The 21,582-nt window shown below is 39.6% G+C and overlaps 2 protein-coding genes across 3 annotated transcripts; both read left to right on the top strand.

Annotated features, from left to right (window-relative positions):
• The first annotated feature begins 1,462 nt into the window (after positions 1-1,462).
• LOC103701285 (probable sodium/metabolite cotransporter BASS1, chloroplastic) lies at positions 1,463-8,150 on the top strand. 2 transcript variants are annotated; one of them, XM_039133210.1, is made up of 7 exons: positions 1,463-1,922; positions 3,351-3,491; positions 6,590-6,745; positions 6,811-6,932; positions 7,031-7,171; positions 7,326-7,468; positions 7,865-8,150. In XM_039133210.1, the coding sequence occupies exons 1-6, from the start codon at positions 1,545-1,547 to the stop codon at positions 7,465-7,467; spliced, it is 1,080 nt and encodes a 359-aa protein (XP_038989138.1). In that variant the 5' UTR covers positions 1,463-1,544; the 3' UTR covers position 7,468; positions 7,865-8,150. The 2 variants fall into 2 exon arrangements, with proteins under 2 accessions (XP_038989138.1, XP_008781515.2); XM_008783293.4 differs by having other exon boundaries at positions 1,466-1,922; positions 7,408-7,468.
• Positions 8,151-13,857: 5,707 nt separating this feature from the next.
• LOC103701286 (calcium-dependent protein kinase 28-like) lies at positions 13,858-21,582 on the top strand. Its single transcript, XM_008783296.4, has 7 exons — positions 13,858-14,962; positions 17,933-18,076; positions 18,185-18,337; positions 18,440-18,555; positions 20,310-20,477; positions 20,627-20,851; positions 21,179-21,582. Exons 1-7 carry the CDS (start codon positions 14,407-14,409, stop codon positions 21,305-21,307), a joined length of 1,491 nt encoding a protein of 496 aa, XP_008781518.1. The 5' UTR covers positions 13,858-14,406; the 3' UTR covers positions 21,308-21,582.

The following is a 21,582-nucleotide window of genomic DNA, read 5'->3' as shown; positions in this document are numbered from 1 at the left end:
GCTTAATTTGATCACCTCTGCTTGTTAATTGTTAAGTGGTTGAAGGAACTACAACACTCTCGCTGAGATACCGCTGGGAGTGACAGGTACAGTGATGGCAGCTCAATGAAATGCCAAGGTAGATGGCGAGTCATAGAATTCTCACTGACAGACAATTGAGTGTAACGAGCTACTAATCTAAGAGATCACAGCAGAGGTTGATGTTTGCTGCTGCTGCCAGATCATTATTTCTTTTTTAGATCATTATTGGTTGATGCCATGACCATGGCTCGGTTCCTGTTTATTAAGATTGAAGATTTTGAGGCCAATGCTTTCTTCCTAACAGTAACATTAGAGCTGCATGTGGGAATAAGTGATCGGCAATTCGAATTATGCAAATTATATGCAACCAAAAGATAGTCTACCAGAAAAAATAAAGAAACAAATACAGTCAGTAACTTGTAAACGTCAACTTTATCATTGTGGTAATTCCTAATATGTATTTGTTCTGAGATTCTGGTTAAGAAAATGGCAGGTTTCTTGATCTGTTTTGGAGGGAATAATAGATCAATCGTAACAAATTACCTTTCGATGACAAATCCCATGCCATGCAACATTGGGTGTTCATTTTTTTTCTATTAAAATGAGGCTAAAGAATGATCCGAACCATTTAAATTGTAACACTTGTGTAATTGCTAACCATTTATTATATCTGGTAGAGTCTACAAAAAAAAAAAAAGGGTCTCGTTGGTCAAATCATTAAGCACGAGTGTTTTAGTAGAATACTACTCTTCATTATCCCAAATTCTACTTTCTCCCGTGTTTGTGCTCCTCTCTTTCTTAGAGTTCTAACTTGAGGAGTTAGGGCGATCAGCTGATTTAAAGACTATTGCAGGCAAGCATAGCTTTTTAATGCCGCATGGGTGCTTGGGAAAATATCGAACCTGTAATAAGTGGTATTAGAGCTATGCACAGTAAATTTGACTACCCTTAGTAATCGTATAGGCTCCCACTAAAGAATATAAAAGTGAGATGGATCTAGTAAGGTTAAGTAGGACCTAAGCTATAAGTAGGCCTCTCCTCTTAAGTAAGAGACAACTATGATAAGATTGAGTGGGATAAATTATTATAGTCCTACATCGATTAACAAAAAGGATGCTATATGAGTTTATTTGTCCGAACTAATTGTTTTTTTCATAGTTTAAGCTTTTAGATTATGAGCCTGTGACACACAACACCATTTAGAGATTTTCACTAAAACTTGTAAGTAGTTGGAAAACAAGAGCTATTAAACAAACCCAAGGATATTTGAAAAAACAAATGTAATTATGTAGTTCATTTAGAGGCTAAACATAAAATAAGAGTTAAATTAAGAATCCAGTGGTACAGACCTTTCCACGCTTTTGCGCCGCAAGGTCTTGGTTCACACGTGTCTCCCATACATGTACCATTTCTTGTTGCACGGTCTACAAAGCACATCTCAGCCTCACCAAATCTTCTCCTGAGAACGGTAGACAGCGCATACTGCCTATCATCTCTCTGTTTCGCTTCTGCTGCTGCTGTCAATGTCTCTCCGCCTTTCCATCCAACCCTTGATCCCCAACCACAAACGCCAAGCCAAATTGCTCGCTCTCCGCCCTCCAAGATCCAATTTTTATCGCCCTCCAAAGCTCCTCACCGTCAAATCCCTCGCCGGAACCCCGGACCCGGCCTCGCCGGTTAAACCCGTATGGGAGAAGATGCTATCGACCGCGGCTAGTCTGTACCCGCTTTACGTGACCTTCGGAGGCGCCGTTGCCTGCGTAAAGCCCTCGGCTTTCTCGTGGTTCGTGGAGCGGGGGCCCGCCTCATATAGCTTCTCTCTGGGTTTTATAATGTTGGCTATGGGCCTTACCCTGGAGCTGAGGGAATTCTTTTCCCTCCTACGCCAAAGGCCTTTCTCTGTGAGTCATAAGAAACTTTAGCCTCTTGATTATCTTTTCTTCTTCTTCTTTTTGACTTTTCGGATTACGACGCATGATGTTGCTTTGGAATTAAAAAAGATGAAGTATGCCCATTCTGGAAATATTTGATATTTCTTGGACGTTTGCATGCATGGATTTGATGCCTATTTCGGAAAGATTTGATCTTTCTTGAACATTGGAGAATTTCTTAAAGTTTATGGTTAGAAAATTGAATGTGAGCTCTGTGTTGGTTTCCTGATATTATTATACAATTAAAGATGGTCTCGGTTGGAATTTTGCATTCTTGGTTTCTAATGCAGTTGTGCTTATTTAAGAACGACGTGGCCTTCCTTGACATTTCTAGAATAGCTTTTTAAGTTATTCAAGAAAACTGAGTGCACATATATGTGTTAGATATCTGATGTTGTTTTGCAATTAAAGATGAAGTTTTTAGTGGAGTTTTGGGTTCTTGGTTTTTGGTGCAATATGCCCATTTTTAGAGAGGCTTTATCTTTCTTGAAAATATGATCTCATAGGCATCAATGCAGTATGCCTTTTCTTAGAAAGGTATGGTGGTTAATGAAAATTGTGCAATATCTTGAAGTTAATCCACAGAAATTAAATTATGCATGGCTATGGTTGATTTATATATTCTAACTTATATCAGGATTAAAGGGAGCCGAGCTCATTTGTGCCCATGCAAATTGACATTCTATTTAACATGTAGGCTGAGTGTCAATGTAATTCAGATGTTAGCTGGTTTATGAGAAACTTAAAGGTTGATTAATGGTACCTGAGTTCCTCTCAAGCTTAAGAACTTTCACTTAGCTTGGAAAAAGAAGGGGAAAAGTGCTGTATTTACATTCCGTAGGCATTTTCTTTAGGTTGCAAGCTTGCAATTTATGAAACAGTTTTATGCTAGGTCTTTGGTTGCAAGTAAAGGGAAAATTGGAGAGGCTGGAAGGAGGATTTCTAGTGCATGTTGATCTTTTGTACAGTATAAGCAGCCATGTACTGTGTTATTTGCTAATACATATTTATATAGAAATTGTGTAAGACTGGGATAAGCTGCGAAATTTGTTTGTTTTGGGGACACCAAGAGATCCCTTCTCCTCTATGATTTTTTTTCCTTTTTTCCCAAAATGGAAACTATTCCCAATTCCCTGTCAAGCTTTACATCTGAGTGGCTGCTAACTTTTATTGGAAGGTCACTAAAGAATCATATGCTTCTTACTGTGGTACCATTTGTCAGATTAGTCATGTGGCAAAACCAAACTTCATTATGTATAAGGATTCCTTATATGATCTTATGGCTGCTATTTGATCAAAATCTTCTTCTGACTGTTATATTGTCAATGTTCAATACACCTGATTGCTCCTACTGTGTTTTCTTCAATTCTTTTATTTTTCCTTTTGTATTATTGTCAGATACTGTTTGGTTGTGTTGCTCAATACACAATAATGCCAGCTTTTGGAGCTATAGTTAGCAGAGCACTTGCACTTCCACCATCCCTTTCAGTTGGTCTCATTCTGCTGGCATGTTGTCCTGGAGGAACGGCATCCAATGTGGTAATATTTTCATTTTCATTGTTCATGGCATCCAATGTGGTAACATTTTCATTTTCATTGTTCATCTGGCCTTTGCTTTTCTTCATAGAATAACTCTGATTCTTTGCTTGTTTCATTGACCTATGACATAGTTTTTGCTGTCACCATCCCACAGTCCCATCAAAAACAAATCATGTAGCCATTTGAGCATGTACTATTCGATTTCTTGAAGCTGATAGAGTGATTATAATTGCTGTTTTGTGTCTTAATTTATATAGATTGCTTTTCTGGCAACATATTGAGTTCTTATGCATATTTGTGTGTGGTGACATGTTTCTCTGCATCAAAACTCTGTTTTATATACTGAATCAATTTGGGGCTGGCCAAATGTTCTTCCTTGTGAAGTGAGGAAGAAGATATTAGGATTTACCTAGATTCAAAATACTATTGCAGATAAATACAAACTGATTATGATGTAGCCAGTCTTTCTATTATTTATGCATCATTCTTAACATTATACTAAAACAACTATTTCAGTATGGCATTCCTTAGAAGACTATGTTCTTCTTAACTGAAGAATCTTTTAAGGACATCAACTACATAAAAAGAAGCTGCAAGAAAGCTTCAAAACTCCATCCTTTCTTGCTGAACTTCTCAAATCCTGTATGTAATAACATGTGCAGTTTTTGGCTATAAATTGACAGTACTCAACTTCAAATTATTGTTAACAAAAAATTGGGCAAAATATTTCCTCCAAATAGATGGTTGTGGGATTTTCTCAAAGACGTTTAGTTCAAACCAATCTTAGATCATCCAACTGGGGCTTATCTGCTGGTTTTCTGAACAATCCACTTTTTTTTCTGATGAATTGCTCTACCATCAAGTGTTGTATTTGTAATCTTGAAAGATTGTATGAATGTAAGGTACGAATAGATGTTAAGAGTGGATCTAACCATCCACCATCTTTATACAGTAGGTTAATGATTTTGCTGATTGCATGTGTTGCCAACTTCCATTCAGCTTCTTAAGCAGTTAGTCATCTGAGATTACTTCATCTTGCCTTTGGTTGCCCATTTCATTCCTGCAATAAAATGAGCTTGTGGCTCTGCCACCGTGTTACTGCAGCTTCTTAATCGGTAAAGTTTGCCCCCCCTCAAGGATTGGAAGATAATAAAGAACTTAGTGTTGTATAGATTGGCATGTTGTCCAGTGGAGACGATCTGGGCACATGAGATGGGTATCCCAGATGTTTGAGAATTGGAAGGAGGATGCATGGCGAGGTACTTGAAAAAAAGTATAAGACTGGAAGCTAACAAGTTGCACCGATGACAAATAAAGTGGTGAGAAGTAGTTTGAATTGTTATCTTGATGTACTCTTCAAAAAAGAAAAAAAAGAATTGTTATCTTGATGTGCAACATAGGCTGAAGGAGATTTTTGTTCCGATAATAGTTCAAAGTTCAGTGGAAGACTAGGAAAGAAAAAGGGGGTTATACCTGTATAGGGTTGTTTTGTACGATCTAGTCAACATTGCTTTGGCTTTTGGTTTAGCAGTTGATAAGTCATAATGTTGATGAGGAATTTGTGAGGCTGGCAACAGATTGATTGGATATGCCTAGTTGGTTAAAATCATTTATCTTTGCTCTCCAAATGGACAATGCCGAATGCAACTGGTAATGATTAGTGAAATAAATTTATCAAAGAACTAGGAACTTCCTCGACAATCAAATTTGTTTAAAATTTTGTTGAACGATTAAATGTCTTTATGGTTTCTTAGATTGTCAAGTCCATACGTTGGGCTTTTAAGATAATCTTGTCGATAAAACTGTGAGGACCCGTGCGGGCGTGTGTTTAGTCCCACATCGGTTATTCGCTGGATAGATCTTGAGTACTTATACAGGATCAAGAAACCCAAATAATACCTTCCGGCTAGCCATTTTGGGTGAAGTCCTGGGTTGTTATAAATGATATCAGAGCGGACCTGGCCCATAACCTATGTGGACTAGGGGACACTGTAGCACGGATCCATTGGGGTTGACTACGAGCCGATCGTGGTGTTTGTGATTAGATTTGAATGGATATGAACCCTTAGCCTGACGAGGACGTCAGGGCTTGAACGAGGGGAGTATGTGAGGACCCGTGCGGGCATGTGTTTAGTCCCACATCGGTTATTCGCTGGATAGATCTTGGGTATTTATACAGGATCAAGAAACCCAAATAATATCTTCCAGCTAGCCATTTTGGGTGAAGTCCTGGGTTGTTATAAAAACATAGAGTAAAATAGTACTGATTTAGCTGATCCAAATAGATGAAGTGGTGTTTATTGGTTAGATAAAGTATAGTTCTCCAGATGGAAGATGCAAGATATGAAAGATGGTGAGTGAATGTGGATTCCTAAAATTTCTGCAATTTCTCCTTTTTTTGGTACATCGGCGGCTTACACTCGACGGGTGTGGATACAACCAACAAAATCAGAAAACAAAATACTACGTAAAGGCATTGACACAGCTCCGTGGTCTGTCCAGATGAAACCTCCAGAGTGATGAGCCGCGAAAAAAGCAACCCAATCTGCATCACCGTTTGCCTTCCAATATACGTGCAAAATTTCTGCAATTTCTCTAATCACCTTTTTATTCAAAACTTTTTCCATCACCATGTTTCCTTAAAAAGTTCAGTGGTAGAGAAGAACAATTTTGGATTTTTTGACACTCATTTGGACTGCTAGATTTACTAGAGTAGCATGGTATTCGGTGGATAAGACCGCCAAAAGAAAAGGTTGTGATGAGAAGAAATGGAGAAAATACTGACAGCTAACTTATTGTCCCTTCTTCTGTACTGTTAACTACCCTAATAAACCTGAATTCTGTAGGCTTTCAGCCTTCTAAATCATCATTGAGGCAATGCATTTCAATGTTGGCATTGCTTGCAACCTAATCCTCCTAAAACCTCTGAGGTTTAACACTACATATTGCTACATCAAAGCAATTTGAAACTAATGTCTTGCATACATATGCATTAGGGATTTTAATTTTAAGGAGCATGCTGCACCACCTGCTTACAATTACAATACTTTGTAAGATTTTTCCATTTATTTATCTTTATCTTTGGAGTAGCGTCACAGGTGACATTAATCGCCCAAGGAGACGTGCCATTATCCATTGTGATGACTGTGTGCACCACTCTAGCTGCAGTGCTTCTCACTCCTACCTTGACCAAAATGCTGGCTGGAACCTATGTCCCTGTGGATGCCGTGACACTTTCTATCAGTACTTTGCAGGTAAAAGCTATCCATTCTTATGATCTTCACCTTGTCCTGTCTGATTTAAAATTGATTGGTTATAGGTGGTCGTTGCTCCCATTTTGTTGGGTTCTTACATGCAAAGCAAATTTCCTGCCATTGTAAAAGTTATTACGCCCTTTGCTCCTCTTCTTGCGGTGTCATCTTCTTCACTTCTAGCAAGCAGGTCTGTTTTGAGCAAATATTCTTTCTTTTGTTTACTAATTTTTGCTTCTCTTTAATCTACACATAATATAACACATGATTTTTTTTTCAAAATTGCAGTGTATTCTCAGAAAATGTTGTGCGTCTAAAATCATCAATCACCGATGCATCAAATTTTGGGATCCAGGGCATATTTTCTGGAGATTTCGGGGTTGCAGTACTGTCAGTTCTGTTATTACATTTTGCAGGCTTTTTCGTTGGGTATGGATTGTCCTTGGCCATCTAGCTGGTTTGAATTTCCCATCCATACATAAATTTTTGGTCAAGGAAGTTATGTTTATACAGTATTAGCTGGGAAAAATTTCTCCTCTGAGAATTGTTATTTATAACTTACAAAGATGTTTTCCTTTGGTAGCTCAAAGAGGTTTTGTAAACATTTTCCTAGAACACCAGTATCTCTTTTCTTATACTCATTACTAAGGATGCTTCATCTACAGATATCTGTCTGCAACCATTTGTGGTTTCAGAGAAAGGCAGCGTCGAGCAATTTCAATTGAGGTATTGCTATTTGATTGTGTATCAGAGCAGTAACTCAATTTAGTGAGAGCTGTTAGCATATGTACTTAGGTGTGATAATAAGGAATTGATATCTGTCATTTTGCAGTAGCATTTTGTTACATAAAACATGTACAAATGTTGTTGCCTTATGATGCAGACTGAAGAAGCATTTCACTGATTCAACCTGAAAGACCTTTATGAAAATTCAATACCATTTTAATCTTTATGTCAACAAATTCTTGTCACATTATATCCTCTGCTCCTTAATGTATATATTCTGAACATGTAATGGTATTGTTAAGAATTATTACAACTGTATTTATTTCATGCAAAGATGCATGACATGATGGATTAGTGGCTATAAGGATGCTGAAAGCTTTTCATGTTTGAACACAGGTTGGTATGCAAAACTCTTCCTTGGGCGTTGTTTTAGCGACTGCCCACTTTTCATCCCCGCTCGTCGCCTTACCGCCTGCATTGTCAGCTGTGCTTATGAATATCATGGGTAGCACTTTGGGTTTTATATGGAGATATCTTGATCCATCTGATATGAAGAATGGACATAAAACTAAGAGTGATTAGTATCAAGTTATGTAAATTTCAACCCTTTTTTCAACTTATTGTACTGAAGACTTGCACAGCTTACATTTCTTCAATTCTCAGTCAAGTATCTTCATTTAAATAATCATTGTTTTAATATTTAGATGTGATAATTATTTTAAGCAACTAATAATGACGGAAACCAACTATTGTTCTTCATAAATCAATGATTTGTTACGCCCCTATTAGCGGTACGCATATGACTGCTCTGATATAATTATTCATTGGATTTGTAATCATACTTACATAATCAAACTATTGTTCTTAGCGGAGATTTTTCTGTTTTATATGTGTTGCTGGAAATTGAACCCGGGGGCGGCCGCGGACCGAGGAGGAGGAGCTCCGGCGAGAATGGCGGTACATCGGCGGGCGGCGTCCTCCGGAGGACCTGCAAAATGCCGGTGGCCGAGGTTTCCGGTGCCGGCCCTCCGATGCTTAAGTTAGAGGGGGGCTTAATTTTGGAGAAGGAGAGGGACTGTATGTAGAAGTCCGAAGCCCTCCCTTGGGAGGAAGAAGCCCCTTTTTAGAGGGAGAAGCTCCCCTTTTATAGGAGTGCCAGGGTTACCTGTGACGTGACTGGGCGAATTAATGGGTTACCGTCACGATTCGACGTGGGCGTGGAAGTAATGAGTTGCCGTGAATGGCCCGTTCCCATCATAGGAGGAGATGGCATGCAGCCAGAGCTTGCTTGTGGCGCGCAGTGCAGTCCATTCTTGGGAATGGTGAGGCGTTGACAGTCGTAGTAGGGTATGGTCCCTGGTTGATATGTCGTGGCGTGGCCGGCAAGTAAATCATGGTGCGGTGAGGCTGCTGCAGGGCATGGCCATAGCATGTGGACGACGAGGTCGGCCTTCTGAGGTCAGCTCGGCCTTCTGAGCTCGGCAGCCTTCTGTGCTCGGCCTTCTGAGCTAGGCGGCCTTCTGTTCTCGGCCTTCTGGTCTCGGCCTTTTGGTCTCGGCCTTCTGTGCTCAGCCTTCTGAGCTCGGCAGCCTGCATGAGCTCGGCAGCTTTCTGAGCTCGGCAGCCTGCATGAGCTCGGCCTGAATGAGCTCGGCAGCCTTCTGTGCTCGGCCTTTTGGTCTCGGCCTTCTGTGCTCGGCCTTCTGAGCTCGACAGCCTGCATGTGCGGTGAGGCTGCTGCAGGGCATGGCCGCAGCATGTGGACGACGAGGTCGGCCTTCTGAGGTCACCTCGGCCTTCTGAGCTCGGCAGTCTTCTGTGCTCGGCCTTTTGGTCTCGGTCTTCCGTGCTCGGCTTTCTGAGCTCGGCAGCCTGCATGAGCTCGGCCTGAATGAGCTCGGCAGCCTTCTGTGCTCGGCTTTCTGAGCTAGGCAGCCTTCTGTGCTCGGCCTTCTGGTCTCGGCCTTTGATCTCGGCCTTCTGTGCTCGGCAGCCTGCATGAGCTCGGCAGCTTTCTGAGCTCGGCAGCCTGCATGAGCTCGGCCTGAATGAGCTCGGCAGCCTTCGGAGCTCGGCAGCCTTCTGGTCTCGGCCTTCTGAGCTTGGCTCGGCCTGCATGAGCTCAGCTTGGATGAGACTGCTGCAGGTCGTGGCTGCAGCATGTGGATGACGAGTTCGGCCTTCTGAGCTCGGCTCGGCCTTCTGAGCTCGGCTCGACCTGGATGAGCTTGGCCTGGATGAGCTCGGCCTTGCTGTCGGATTTGGGTGCTTTAATTGTATTTGTGGGGTGGTCCATTTTTCCCCCCAACAATATGCATTAAGATTTGAGCTTCTATCTCCTTGAGCTTTAAATACTCGAGCATTACCCCTGTGCGCTCATGGTTAATTCTATACATTGTTCTACATATCAGCTCTAAGAGCACTTTCTGTTGTTTTCGGTTACAGCTAATCAAGTTGCACCACTATGTGCATTTGTATGTTACTTTGTGGGTTGCTTTATGTCTGATGTATTTGGAAACATAAATATTTTATGCAATTTTCGCGGAGTGTTTTCCATGAAGATCATAAAATGGAAGGTGCTTTAAACAATTAGATGACAGTAGATCAAGAAACACGTGATTCTATCAAGTTCTTTCCAACCTTAGTTGCAAGGTGCTATAGCTATCCCGATCTAGTGTGGGACTTGACATGGTTTTGCCACTGCCTTGCTGAAGTCAAATACCCTGGAAGGCCTGATACCTTGAAAACTTTACTCAGTTTTTCCTATACTTTCTTTGGTTTCTCCTTCAGGTATATCTAGCAAATGATGCACAAGACCTATAAACTATTAGAGATAGTTTTATCTTACAATTTAGTTGGCCATTGCTTCTAAACTTTTTCTGATGCGCCTACGATAAAGGCCACTGTTGACACAATTTTTCTTCTTTCCAAACATGTCATTAGACTTTTTACCATGCATCATTTTTCTTTTCTTCTTCCCCTCACCTTAATTGTTTTTGTATTAAAACATTGCTTAAGTATTTATACCACCACATCTTTCTGCAAAATGCAAGACCTGCATGCATGACAACCATTTTTGGCTGATTCAACAGTGCAGGAGCCCAAACTTAATATTATTCTTTGTTCATTTACTATAAGAAAGTACTTTAGGTTAAAACCAGTGACTCACGTATCATCCAAGATTTGGTGCTGGCATACTTGAATTAGCTTGGAGATTAAATTTAGCTTGCTCGGTAATTGCCCAATTTGGATTTCTTGTTCAAGACAACCTACGCAGGGATTACAGATTTAGGGTAAGTTCCAAATTCCACAAGATCCAGCTGATGACAACACTATAATTTTTTGTATCCATTGATTGAAAATTTCTCTGATTAACATTTGAGGATTGTGGGTAGTTCCGCTCAGCATTCAAGAAAACCAGTGGCAGATACAATATAATGTACACATATTACTGCAATTTTCTCTGTATGCGAATTCACGAAATCATGGGCTCGAGTGGGTCTTCAAATGGTCGAAAATTCTGTATCCGAGCCTGCACTAAGTTTGTGAAGATTTGAGAATCATTTTTTTTTAAAAGTATCCCATGCCCGGGCGGTATGCTTGCCTACCTAAGAACAATCATAATTGAAGTTAATTTGTTGGAATATATTAAACTTTGATGCATAAGATGGTTTCAAAGCAGGCAAGTTTGTTTGACATGGTCGATTGATTTCAAGAAACTCAACAGGTTCCAAAAGAATCCAGGATCCCATGCCAGATACAGCATGTACTGTTGAGGAGGATTATGAAAAATACATGGTGCTAATTCGGGTTCACTTTGGGTCACTTTGTAATCCATATCTGATCCATAATCTTCATTTCCAAAACCAGTCCAAATAAGTCAGTTGCAATGGAAGCTAATGAATCCAATTTATTTGCTTCTGCAGGAAGTGTAGCGCCACTTCCTTTGTGCCTTCTTCCTGGAAAATTAGACTGAGCAAGCGCAAGCAGGGTCTCTGACTTTGTACATGAACGTTGTGTCTTCTCCAAGCCTGATCGGTTCCGGTCTCAAAAGACTTTGGACTACACATTGCAGGACTAGATATCATAGAGAAGAAACATTGCAAGGACACATAATATTACTATCAGCAGACTTTGGAGGTAGTGGCTTTCATCCTACAGGGAATGAAATTTATATAGTTCATCATCATATTTTTGTTATTCATGGTTTAATTTTCATAGAAGTATTGGACATTTTATTGATAAACTTACCATGGCATGGATTGTTTGGCTTGATTAATTCTTCAAGATATAATATAACATGCATTCAGACCTAATCTCCGCTGGATCGAACCAAGTATATATTTTTATTACCTGATCCGAGCCTAACATGACCATTTAATGGACTGGATATCGAACAAAAGTTAGATGCAAAATCTTGAGGGTAGGGTTCTAAGTTCAGCAATACTCAGATCCGACCCGACCTGATAGCACCTCTGGTGCAGAGACTACAAATTGATTCCCTTGTGCAGCATGTGGGTCTCATTGTGACTGTTCATGGTGGTCCTCAGAGTTTCCTTCAATTCAACATCAATTCTTCGCACGAATGCGATGATTGTTTCCTCTGATGAATCATACGTAATGAATGTTCTGACTTCGCAGGGGTTCATTGTGTCATCTCTTTAAAAACATTGGAGCTAATCTACATATACAGAGGGGTTTGAGTGTTAGTTTTGCTTAAAACACTCAACAGTAATGCCAATGCCAAGCTAAATAGAGAAATACAGATCTACTTCCACTGGCATAAAGAATTAAAAGTATGCTTCTCACTGTCTTGCAAATTTTTGGGAAAAGCCTGTCTTGTCAGATTGTAAATTCAAAAGTTTCTCTGTTTGTTACTTGAGTGCTCTATGCAACTCTACTTGATCACTGGCGGTCTGGCCGGTGCTCCTTAGCTTCTTGCTTTGTCTCATTGCGAAGCAGCGTCGTGCTCCTTCCGGTTGGATTCTGTCCAACTTTGAACACCGACACGCTATCCCACTTTGGACTCGTTCATCAGATGAGGTGTACGTGAGCTGTAAATCTTGTTAAAATATGGGTGATATTCTTTCCACAAGACTTCTGTTGCTCTCAGTTTTGTTTGTGATGTAAAGAGTTCCCTTCGTGTCCTTTTTTTTTTTTTTTTGCTTTTTTAAAGCAAGGATTGCATGCAGTGGGATAACTTATCCCTTCATCTAGCCACGTGGATTGGACCGTGGGGGGCGTGAGATGTTGGAATCCACGTCCTTTGGAGCAAATCCCATGGCTATCCACATGCCGTGTTCTGTGGGCTGGAGCGTGCAGCCAAGTCTCTCTCTGTTTATATTTTTGTCTGTTAATTTATTTTGTTAAACTTATAAGTCAGGCATAAAAATAAAATTAAATTAAATACATATCTAACCGGTCTAAATCTAGCCCGACCCACTTGTTAGATTATTTTCTTTTTCTTCTTGTCTCATTTCTTCTACCCAATCCACTCCATGCTTGATGCTTGACCCGGACCGAATGAGTATCGATGGAGATTTTAACATATCCGTATCTAGCCCATATGCTAAGATTTTATGAAGACTGAAAGATATTATTCTTAGATTCAGATATTTAATTCTAAATTTAGTTTTAAAGTAGTAAATATCATCATCTCAAAAAAGAAATCCTAACTTGATCTGATTTTTTCATTGTTGTTGGATTTGGATCGACATTTACATCAAACCCTAGATATGAGTCTGGGGTACTTGGAATAAATCTGGTTCATATGTCATCACTTGTCATAATCGTTTAATTGAATAAAAGGGCTCTTATCCATCATTTTTGAAGGCAAAATCAAATCTAACCCCATTTCATCACATTCATGCAGTTAAGTTTTATTTTGTCCATACATATGTATATATACGTATACATATGTATGCTGTTTAGAGATACGATGGATAGAATACAAAGCAATCTGATACACTGAACAAGATGACTCCATCAGGATCCTGCACTTCATCTACTCAGCAAGGAAATGTGGAAAATGGAAAGCGAAGCGCTAAAATTCCTTCATAATTTTTTGTTAAAATAGATCTCCACCGAAGGGGACCACTTTTGTCAATTTTTTAATTACCACCATCCCAAGTCTTAATACTAATTGATACAAAGATGACAGTAATTAACAGTCAGCCACCCCCCTCCAGTCAACGCTCTTTACTTTCCGATGCCCTGCCGGAACAAGTCAACGACCCAAAACATCTCCAGCATACTCCCAGAATCCAAATCCCTAATTTGCCCAATTACAAGGATTAATGCAAACCTGCGAGACAACTTACGTACCGACTCCTCTTAGGTTTATCTGAGGATCTAAAAATCCGAGTCTAATCATGATAATTACCAGAGGAGAAAAACCATTTCTTTTTACAAAATGAGAAGAAACAAACTTCCATCTTCTTCTTGCCACAAATGGGGATGGGAGTGACCTTTTCTCCTTCTCCTCTGTTCTTCTTCTTCCTCCCTTGACCCCCAAATTCCCCTCTTCTCCTCCTCTTTTCCCTACTGCAATAGCTCCCACCTTACCCCTCCCCAAACCCTAAACTCTGGTCCAAATTAGTCCCTCTTTTCTCCCAAGTTTCCATCTTTCCTCAGCAACCAAATCCCTCGACCCCAAACCTCACCTTAAAACCCTCCAATGCGTCAACTTTATCATACGCTTCTCTGAGAGAAAAATACCTAAAAAGAAGAAAAACCTAACCCTTCCTTCTCCCACAAAACCCAGAACCCATTTCCCCCAGAAGTAGCCTGCAATCCCCCAAATCCTCTATAAAGATTCGATCTTTTTCAAGAAGCCAAACCAAAACCCCGTTTTTACTTCTCTTGGGGGCATTCAAGAACCCCTCCTTTGATTTTCAGCTGAAATTTCACTTTGTAGTTGGAATTAATTTTGTTTCCAAATGAAGCAATCTTCCTCTTCCCAGCCTCCCCCGTCCTCCTCGAAGCCGGCGTCGGTCCTCCCCTACAAGACGCCGAACCTCCGGGACCATTATCGCATCGGCAAGAAGCTCGGGCAGGGGCAGTTTGGCACGACGTACCTCTGCGTCGACAAGGCCGACGGCGCGGAGTACGCCTGCAAGTCGATCCCGAAGCGCAAGCTCCTCTGCCGGGAGGACTACGAGGACGTGTGGCGCGAGATCCAGATCATGCACCACCTCTCCGAGCACGCCAACGTGGTGCGCATCAAGGGCACCTACGAGGACGCCCTCTTCGTCCATCTCGTCATGGAGCTGTGCGCCGGCGGCGAGCTGTTCGACAGGATCATCCAGAAGGGGCACTTTACCGAGCGGAAGGCGGCGCAGCTGATCAAGACCATTGTGGGAGTGGTCGAGGCGTGCCACTCGCTAGGTGTCATGCATCGGGATCTCAAGCCGGAGAATTTCCTCTTCGCCAGCGCCGACGAGGATGCGATGCTGAAGGCCACGGATTTCGGGCTCTCGGTGTTCTACAAGCCAGGTTGGGTTTAATTTATGCTTCTTGTTTGAGACCAATTTTTTTTTTTTTTAAAAAAAAATTATATCGTTGATCCTAACACCCAGATTTCATTGTTCATGTGGCTTTGATTAGTTGAGAGATTCAATTCTGTCCGTTGATTTTTTTTTTCTTGGCGAGGGGGGGTTGGCTCCTTATTCTGCCTGTCTTTTAAATGCTAGAGAATGAATTCTGATGCCTCTTGTAATTATTAAAATGGGCTGAGGAATGTGGTTGTTTGAAACTATCTGCCCCTTTGTTGTGTTTATTGGTTCTATAAAATTGTTCAGTTGCCCTTTATTATAGTCTTTGTTCTATTGGTTTGCTGGACGATCTAAATGGTCGAGTCCTGTTCACTTATTATTATTGAAGGTTTATGCATGGTGTGTTCGGAACAAAATTTCTATTGGTGAATTCCATCTCAAGGAGCTGAGGATTCATGTTGCCTGACTGGAAACCTTGAAAATCTGTTTTTGCTTTAAAAACGCCTCTTCATGTTCAATGCTCTGACATTGATTAGTTTCCATCAACAATTTTTTTCTGCTTACCTCCCTGCAAGGTATAATCCAATGATCACGGGCAAGAATAAGGTATATCTGGTTCCTTGTCTTTCCCGGCATTCAATTTTGTAGTGACATCTCTAGCTTCTCATTTTGGAGAGATTTTTTTAAATCAGTATTTATGCAGAAAAAGGATCTTTCTTTTACTGTTAATTCTAGATGATTTGGCCAGCCATACACGCACATATATATACATATATGTATATGGTGCCTTGTTTATTCCAGATCATGTGTATCATTTCTTGCCCGTGAATTAAAAACATATTGCTTAAATCTAAGGTATGGAACTGTGATAGTTCAGCAGTTTTTAGAATGCCAATGAAAGAAACATTTGGAAAGATGATATGTTGGCTAGAGGGAACAGGAAGTAGAAGAGTCCGGATGACTTCTAGACCGAATAAGAGGGTTAAGGGTAAGGGGGGTTCACAAACAGTAAAAAGCTAGCATTTTTTTCCCAAACATTAGGCATTTGGGGTTGATAATGAGGGATCAACAGGAGAGAATTCTGCATAAGTATAGGAGCTGCACCTACAACGAACTAGATGGAAAGGTGCTTATGTTACTTTCATGGAATTTTTTTTTTCTCTCTTTCAAATGGTAGTTCCGTGAAATTCATTTTGTTTATTGTGGGTTGTGTGTCTAGGGATTCAATTGAGAACTCAGGCCATTTGTGTTCCTTGAAAGATCATAATCTGGAAGCTAAAATATGTTCAGTTGAAACTGCAAAGGCTGAGGGACCCATGACTATGTCGAGTTATCGAGTATCACTCACAAAGGGTGGTTTGGATGGCATGGTTTCAGTGGGCTGTTTCTAGACGTCATATCTCTCATGTTTGGACTAATTGTGATGGTATGGTTCACTAAATGTTGGATATTTGGATATTCTTGTTAGTTTCTCTTTCAAGTTATAACCGTTAGAAGCAAATACATTATAAAGTACAACTGACGGGTGCCACTCCATCTTACAATTTGCCACATGTCTTAAAGAAAATGAAGTATTACTGAGCAATAAACCTGTTCTTGCTAAAAATATCTGCATATCGGAAGATACTTTCTTGATCTATATGGAAGGGTGATTAATCATACCTTCTTAAATATGAAGTTTGGGTGGTATGGTAATTTTGCCACTCTAGGTAAGGAAGCTTGGGATATAATTTATATGTAGAAGCTTCTTGGGAACTATGGAAGGAAAGTTATTGCTTTCCGAAAAAAAATACTGCTTGATGGAAATAGTTGCTAAAAATGCCAAAAGCTATATTGTTCTTTGGTTGTTTTTCTCTTCCACTTGAAAGCTTTCTGCTAATTTTTCATCTAGTTGATCCACATCTACACTACGGCAGGTGATACCACCCAACTGGTGAGTGAAGTTCCATAGGTGCTTTCTTATATTTTCAACCTCCTTTGATATCGAAAAGGTGTTGAGTGACATCAACATGAAATGCATCTAACAAAAAGGAAGTTATGCATCTTTTATAGAATTTGCCATTATCATCAATCATGTTAAGGATAACAACATCTGGGGATTAGCCATCAGAACTTGGGTGTGAGGGCCCGTTGAAAGTTGTTTCCCTCAATATAGATAATGCAGATGTAATGGACAATCCATTCGAACTTGGATGTGAGGGCCCATTGGAAGATGTTTCTCTCAATAGCTAATGTTCGAGACATTGCTTCTAAAGTGAACGGTGTCATGTGCTCTTATATTCGACAGAGCTCCCATGATATGCCAGATTCTCTTGCAAAGCTCTGGGTTTCAATTAGGGGAAGCATCTTTAGATATTGCAATGCACTCTTGTTCCATTCTTGTAAAGGTGAAATTTGCTTCCCCATTGTTCCAACACTAATCTTGTATTGCTATAAAATTAGATAAATAAATATGTAAAGCACAGGTGTCCAAATTAAAGCCAGCAACTGACCTAGCGAATCTTAGTCTAACATTCTTAGGGTATTCTCAGAAACACCACTTTTTTCACGGGATCAAATGTTCTATTAGTCTGCATGAAATTAATGTAGATCAATGAGCATATCAAAGTTTATTGATTGAAGAAGTACATAAGACTGATTTTCTCATAGCATGTCCTTTACATAGACATACAAACATGGATGTCTGAGAAGGAATATCTGTCAATTGATACCTAACACAATCCTTTATGAATACTCAAAAGTTAATTATGATTGAATTCTCTTGCAAATATAACCAACATATTTCTTTATGTCCATTAACTAATGCACAGATGTCCTCGATCATCTATGCAAGGTTATATCATCCTGAAACTTGGCATCCCTAGCTCATTTATATGCAAAGAAATTAAATTTAGAAAAATTTACAGCGACTAAATTGTGTCTTAGTTCATGCCTTGTTATACCAGAGCTAATGATGTTAATATTTTTTTAGGTGAGACATTTTCTGATGTTGTGGGAAGTCCCTATTATGTTGCACCCGAGGTATTGCGTAAACATTATGGTCCAGAAGCAGATGTCTGGAGTGCTGGAATCATTTTATATATTCTGTTAAGCGGTGTTCCACCTTTTTGGGCAGGTACCATAAATCTTTGTCTTGCATATTGGTTGATCCGTGAAATTAAAGGATCATTAATTCTAATATCTCTTATACTGGCATTGTATTTGCATCTTCTTTTACCCACAGAAACTGAAGCAGGGATCTTCAGACAGATTTTACAAGGGCGTTTGGATTTTGAATCTGAACCTTGGCCTGGCATTTCTGACAGTGCTAAGGAGCTGATACGTAATATGCTAAATCGGGATCCAAAGAAAAGATTTACAGCTCATGAAGTTCTTTGTAAGTACCCATATGTCGATGTGGATTTGATTAAAGAAGCCACTCGTAAGGTTTGTAGCAGAATAAGTATGGCCTTCTCTGACAGTGAGGTTGTTCATGCAGGTCACCCATGGATTGTAGATGACAAAGTGGCACCTGATAGGCCTCTGGATTCTGCTGTCTTATCACGCCTGAAGCAGTTCTCAGCAATGAACAAACTAAAAAAGATGGCTTTGCGGGTGTGATCTTTCTTCACATGTTATTTTAATGTCTATGTAAAGCTAGCAATAAGATTTTTCATTCTGATGCTAATGCAGCAAAGTTATTGACATGATATTCATGAACAGTGATCATTTAAAAGTTTAAGTCGGTTTTACATCTTTCTTCATACATTCAACAATACATATATCCCCGTCCGTTGGTTATCATGCCTCACGTGAAAATATAGCTACTTTTGGACTTGTTGAAGGTTATCTGCTTTATTCATATAGTTTCTGTCTTATATTATGATTAATCGATTTTGTTCTAAAGGACTGAGAAATGCTGCAGATCTATTCCAACTTAGAAATGTTTCAGAAGTTCCAAGTCCATTATTATTGTGATATCACACTTTCAGAAATTTAAGGACTGGCTTCTTTTTCTCTTAAATTTGATTTGTAATCTAGAACAAGAAATCTTGGTACAAGGCTATCTCTGCATTTTGCAGAGCGAATTTGCTGCCATCAAGCCATTCCTCCTGCTTATGTATGGAAGGACACCCCCATTGTGCAAACTTACATCACATTGGCTTCCAACAAATCACAAATACAACCATACCAAAATTATGGGATATGGCTCCTTGAGTAGAGAACTGATAACAGTGGTTTTGTTATTTTGCCTTTCTATATGATGAGCTGTCTATAATCTTGTTAGTCCTGAAAACTAGAATTGTCATTATCTACAAGATTATTGTCCAAAGCTGTGGTAGAATTTCTTATGTTCCCTTATTTTATCATAACCATCTTTGTTCTTTTCGGAAAGATACATATCATATTATCTATCTAGTTGTGGCCAGCTTATGCTGTAACTGTTTGAAGCAAAATAAAATGCCAATAAATTTTTTCCTGATACTGCGGGTGGAACAAGCCCAGGAATTTTTTTTCCTGTTATTGCTTTAATAATATGCTCTATGTATTTGTGCTCTGCTTTAACATAATTTTTTTGATACTGCTTCTTCCTGAAGTTGGACTAAAACTGGCTGTTTATGTTTGTGTTAGAAGGAATAAGATACTTAAGATTCTGCTAGTGCACAAGCATGTTAAGTTTCATATATGTTACATGAATTCTGTGGCATGATTTTTGTATCTTTTCTTTTAGCACCAAATGGTGCATGCAGACACATGGTCGGGGGAGAGAGAGAGTGGGAAGGGATTCTGTAAACTTGACAATGGAAAATTGAGAATCCTATAAATTAGCTTTTCTTGCAAATAAAATTAAATCATGTAGCATTCTTTGTCCCATTAGATAGTGTTTCTGAACTTAACAAATGCATTTAAGATATTGGATCCATTGGTAACCAGATTTACAAGCTGTGTATATCTGATGCAATGATAATATATCACACATGCATTGGCTATATGGGAAATACCTTACCGTACTTGTCAGCTTAAATTCAAGGGCGGTGTTACTCTTTTGTGGCTTTGATAGTGGTCCACACCGCATCACCAGATGCTGACCGCAAAAAGGCAGATCTTGCTTTATATAAACCTTTACATTGAATGAGTATTTGTTAGGACTGATTGTAACCGATGCTTAGGGATTTATTGTCTTCATCTTCAAAGACATTCGAGTTCTTGTGCATACACAGGGTTTTAAGTATTGTTTTTTTGAATGAAACAATGCCACTAGCGTCGAGCTGATTATGGAAACTGCACTTCTGCTATATCTTGTATCGTAACCTTATCTTTGAAAAAGCTCAGCTTTTTCATTTACAGGGAAATTGTCTATCTTGCAGGTTATTGCAGAAAATCTTTCAGAGGAAGAAATTGGTGGCCTAAAAGAGCTGTTCAAGATGATTGATACTGACAATAGTGGGACAATAACATTTGATGAACTAAAAGATGGCTTAAGACGAGTAGGGTCTGATCTGATGGAGTCTGAAATTCAGGCACTTATGGATGCGGTATGTACATAAACAAGATACCTTATCATGGTATATTTGTTAAATCTTATTGCTTGAATTCTCCGTGCTACTCCATTTGATAGTTGGGGTCTTCAGATTATATTTGTACTGTTTAGGCTCTAATTCAGATTTGTGTGGACTGGTGACAGGCTGATATCGACAACAGTGGCACAATAGATTATGGTGAATTTCTTGCTGCAACTGTGCACATGAATAAGTTGGAGAGAGAAGAAAACTTAATATCAGCATTCTCCTTTTTTGACAAAGATGGAAGTGGTTACATAACCATTGATGAACTCTCACAGGCATGTCAAGAATTTGGTCTTGATGATGTTCATCTTGATGAGATGATTAGAGAAGTTGATCAAGACAATGTGAGTTCTTATCTCTATGATTGAATATTTGGAGTTAGTTCTTTTCTTTTTCCAGCCCATTTCCGGTAGGGAGACATCCACCATCCAATTCATTTGAAAGAGAGTATAAAATGTATACTGGAAGAAGATAGGCCAGAGGATCCCCCAGAATGGAGCCTTTTCTCCAGATCTGAATATTATTAGCTGTTTTAGCTTAGTTGCAGTGTGATTTTTCCTTCAGGAAAGTAGTTGTGAACTTCCACTTTTTTTTTTTTTGCCAGAATCCTTGGTGCTTCCTTTGTTACTCATGTCCATTTCACTGAATCTAGTTCCATCTCTCAATTTCAGGATGGACAAATAGACTACAGTGAGTTTTCAGCAATGATGAGAAAGGGCACTGGAGGAATTGGCAGGAGGACCATGAGAAACAGTTTGAATATTAGGTTGGGTGATGTCTTGAAGACAGCGGAACACTAGGACTGCACAACGCCGATGCATCTTAGAGAGACAGTTTTCGAAGAAGCCACAGCTTTTTGAAATTATTGTATGACTAGGTATATTTTTTGGGAGTGGGATGGATGTTTTGGCTCTCTGTTGCTATCATGGATGAAATATTTTACGAGGCAGCTTGCATTGAGTAGAGAGCCATGTGATAGCCATCCTTGTATCCAGGTTCAGTGACTGGAGTTATTGTTTACATGAACTATATATGTTAATGCATCTCTAGGTGCTATTGGAGGATATTGTCTTAA

This window comes from Phoenix dactylifera, chromosome 14, assembly GCF_009389715.1.
Source record: "Phoenix dactylifera cultivar Barhee BC4 chromosome 14, palm_55x_up_171113_PBpolish2nd_filt_p, whole genome shotgun sequence".
In the NCBI taxonomy this organism is placed as follows: Eukaryota; Viridiplantae; Streptophyta; class Magnoliopsida; order Arecales; family Arecaceae; genus Phoenix; species Phoenix dactylifera.
Note: the sequence above shows the minus strand (reverse complement) of the source record. Positions and strands in the feature narration are given on the sequence as shown.

What these genes read in the sequence shown, in the direction of transcription:
- LOC103701285 (XM_008783293.4), top strand. Translation starts at nt 1,545, where the DNA reads ATGTCTCTCCGCCTTTCCATCCAACCCTTGATCCCCAACCACAAACGC. An exon ending in GAGGAACGGCATCCAATGTG is followed by an intron (nt 3,492 to 6,589) that starts GTAATATTTTCA and finishes GTAGCGTCACAG; the next exon opens with GTGACATTAATCGCCCAAGG. An exon ending in TTTGCAGGCTTTTTCGTTGG is followed by an intron (nt 7,172 to 7,407) that starts GTATGGATTGTC and finishes CTTCATCTACAG; the next exon opens with ATATCTGTCTGCAACCATTT.
- LOC103701286 (XM_008783296.4), top strand. Translation starts at nt 14,407, where the DNA reads ATGAAGCAATCTTCCTCTTCCCAGCCTCCCCCGTCCTCCTCGAAGCCG. An exon ending in CTCGGTGTTCTACAAGCCAG is followed by an intron (nt 14,963 to 17,932) that starts GTTGGGTTTAAT and finishes ATATTTTTTTAG; the next exon opens with GTGAGACATTTTCTGATGTT. An exon ending in GAGAAGTTGATCAAGACAAT is followed by an intron (nt 20,852 to 21,178) that starts GTGAGTTCTTAT and finishes TCTCAATTTCAG; the next exon opens with GATGGACAAATAGACTACAG.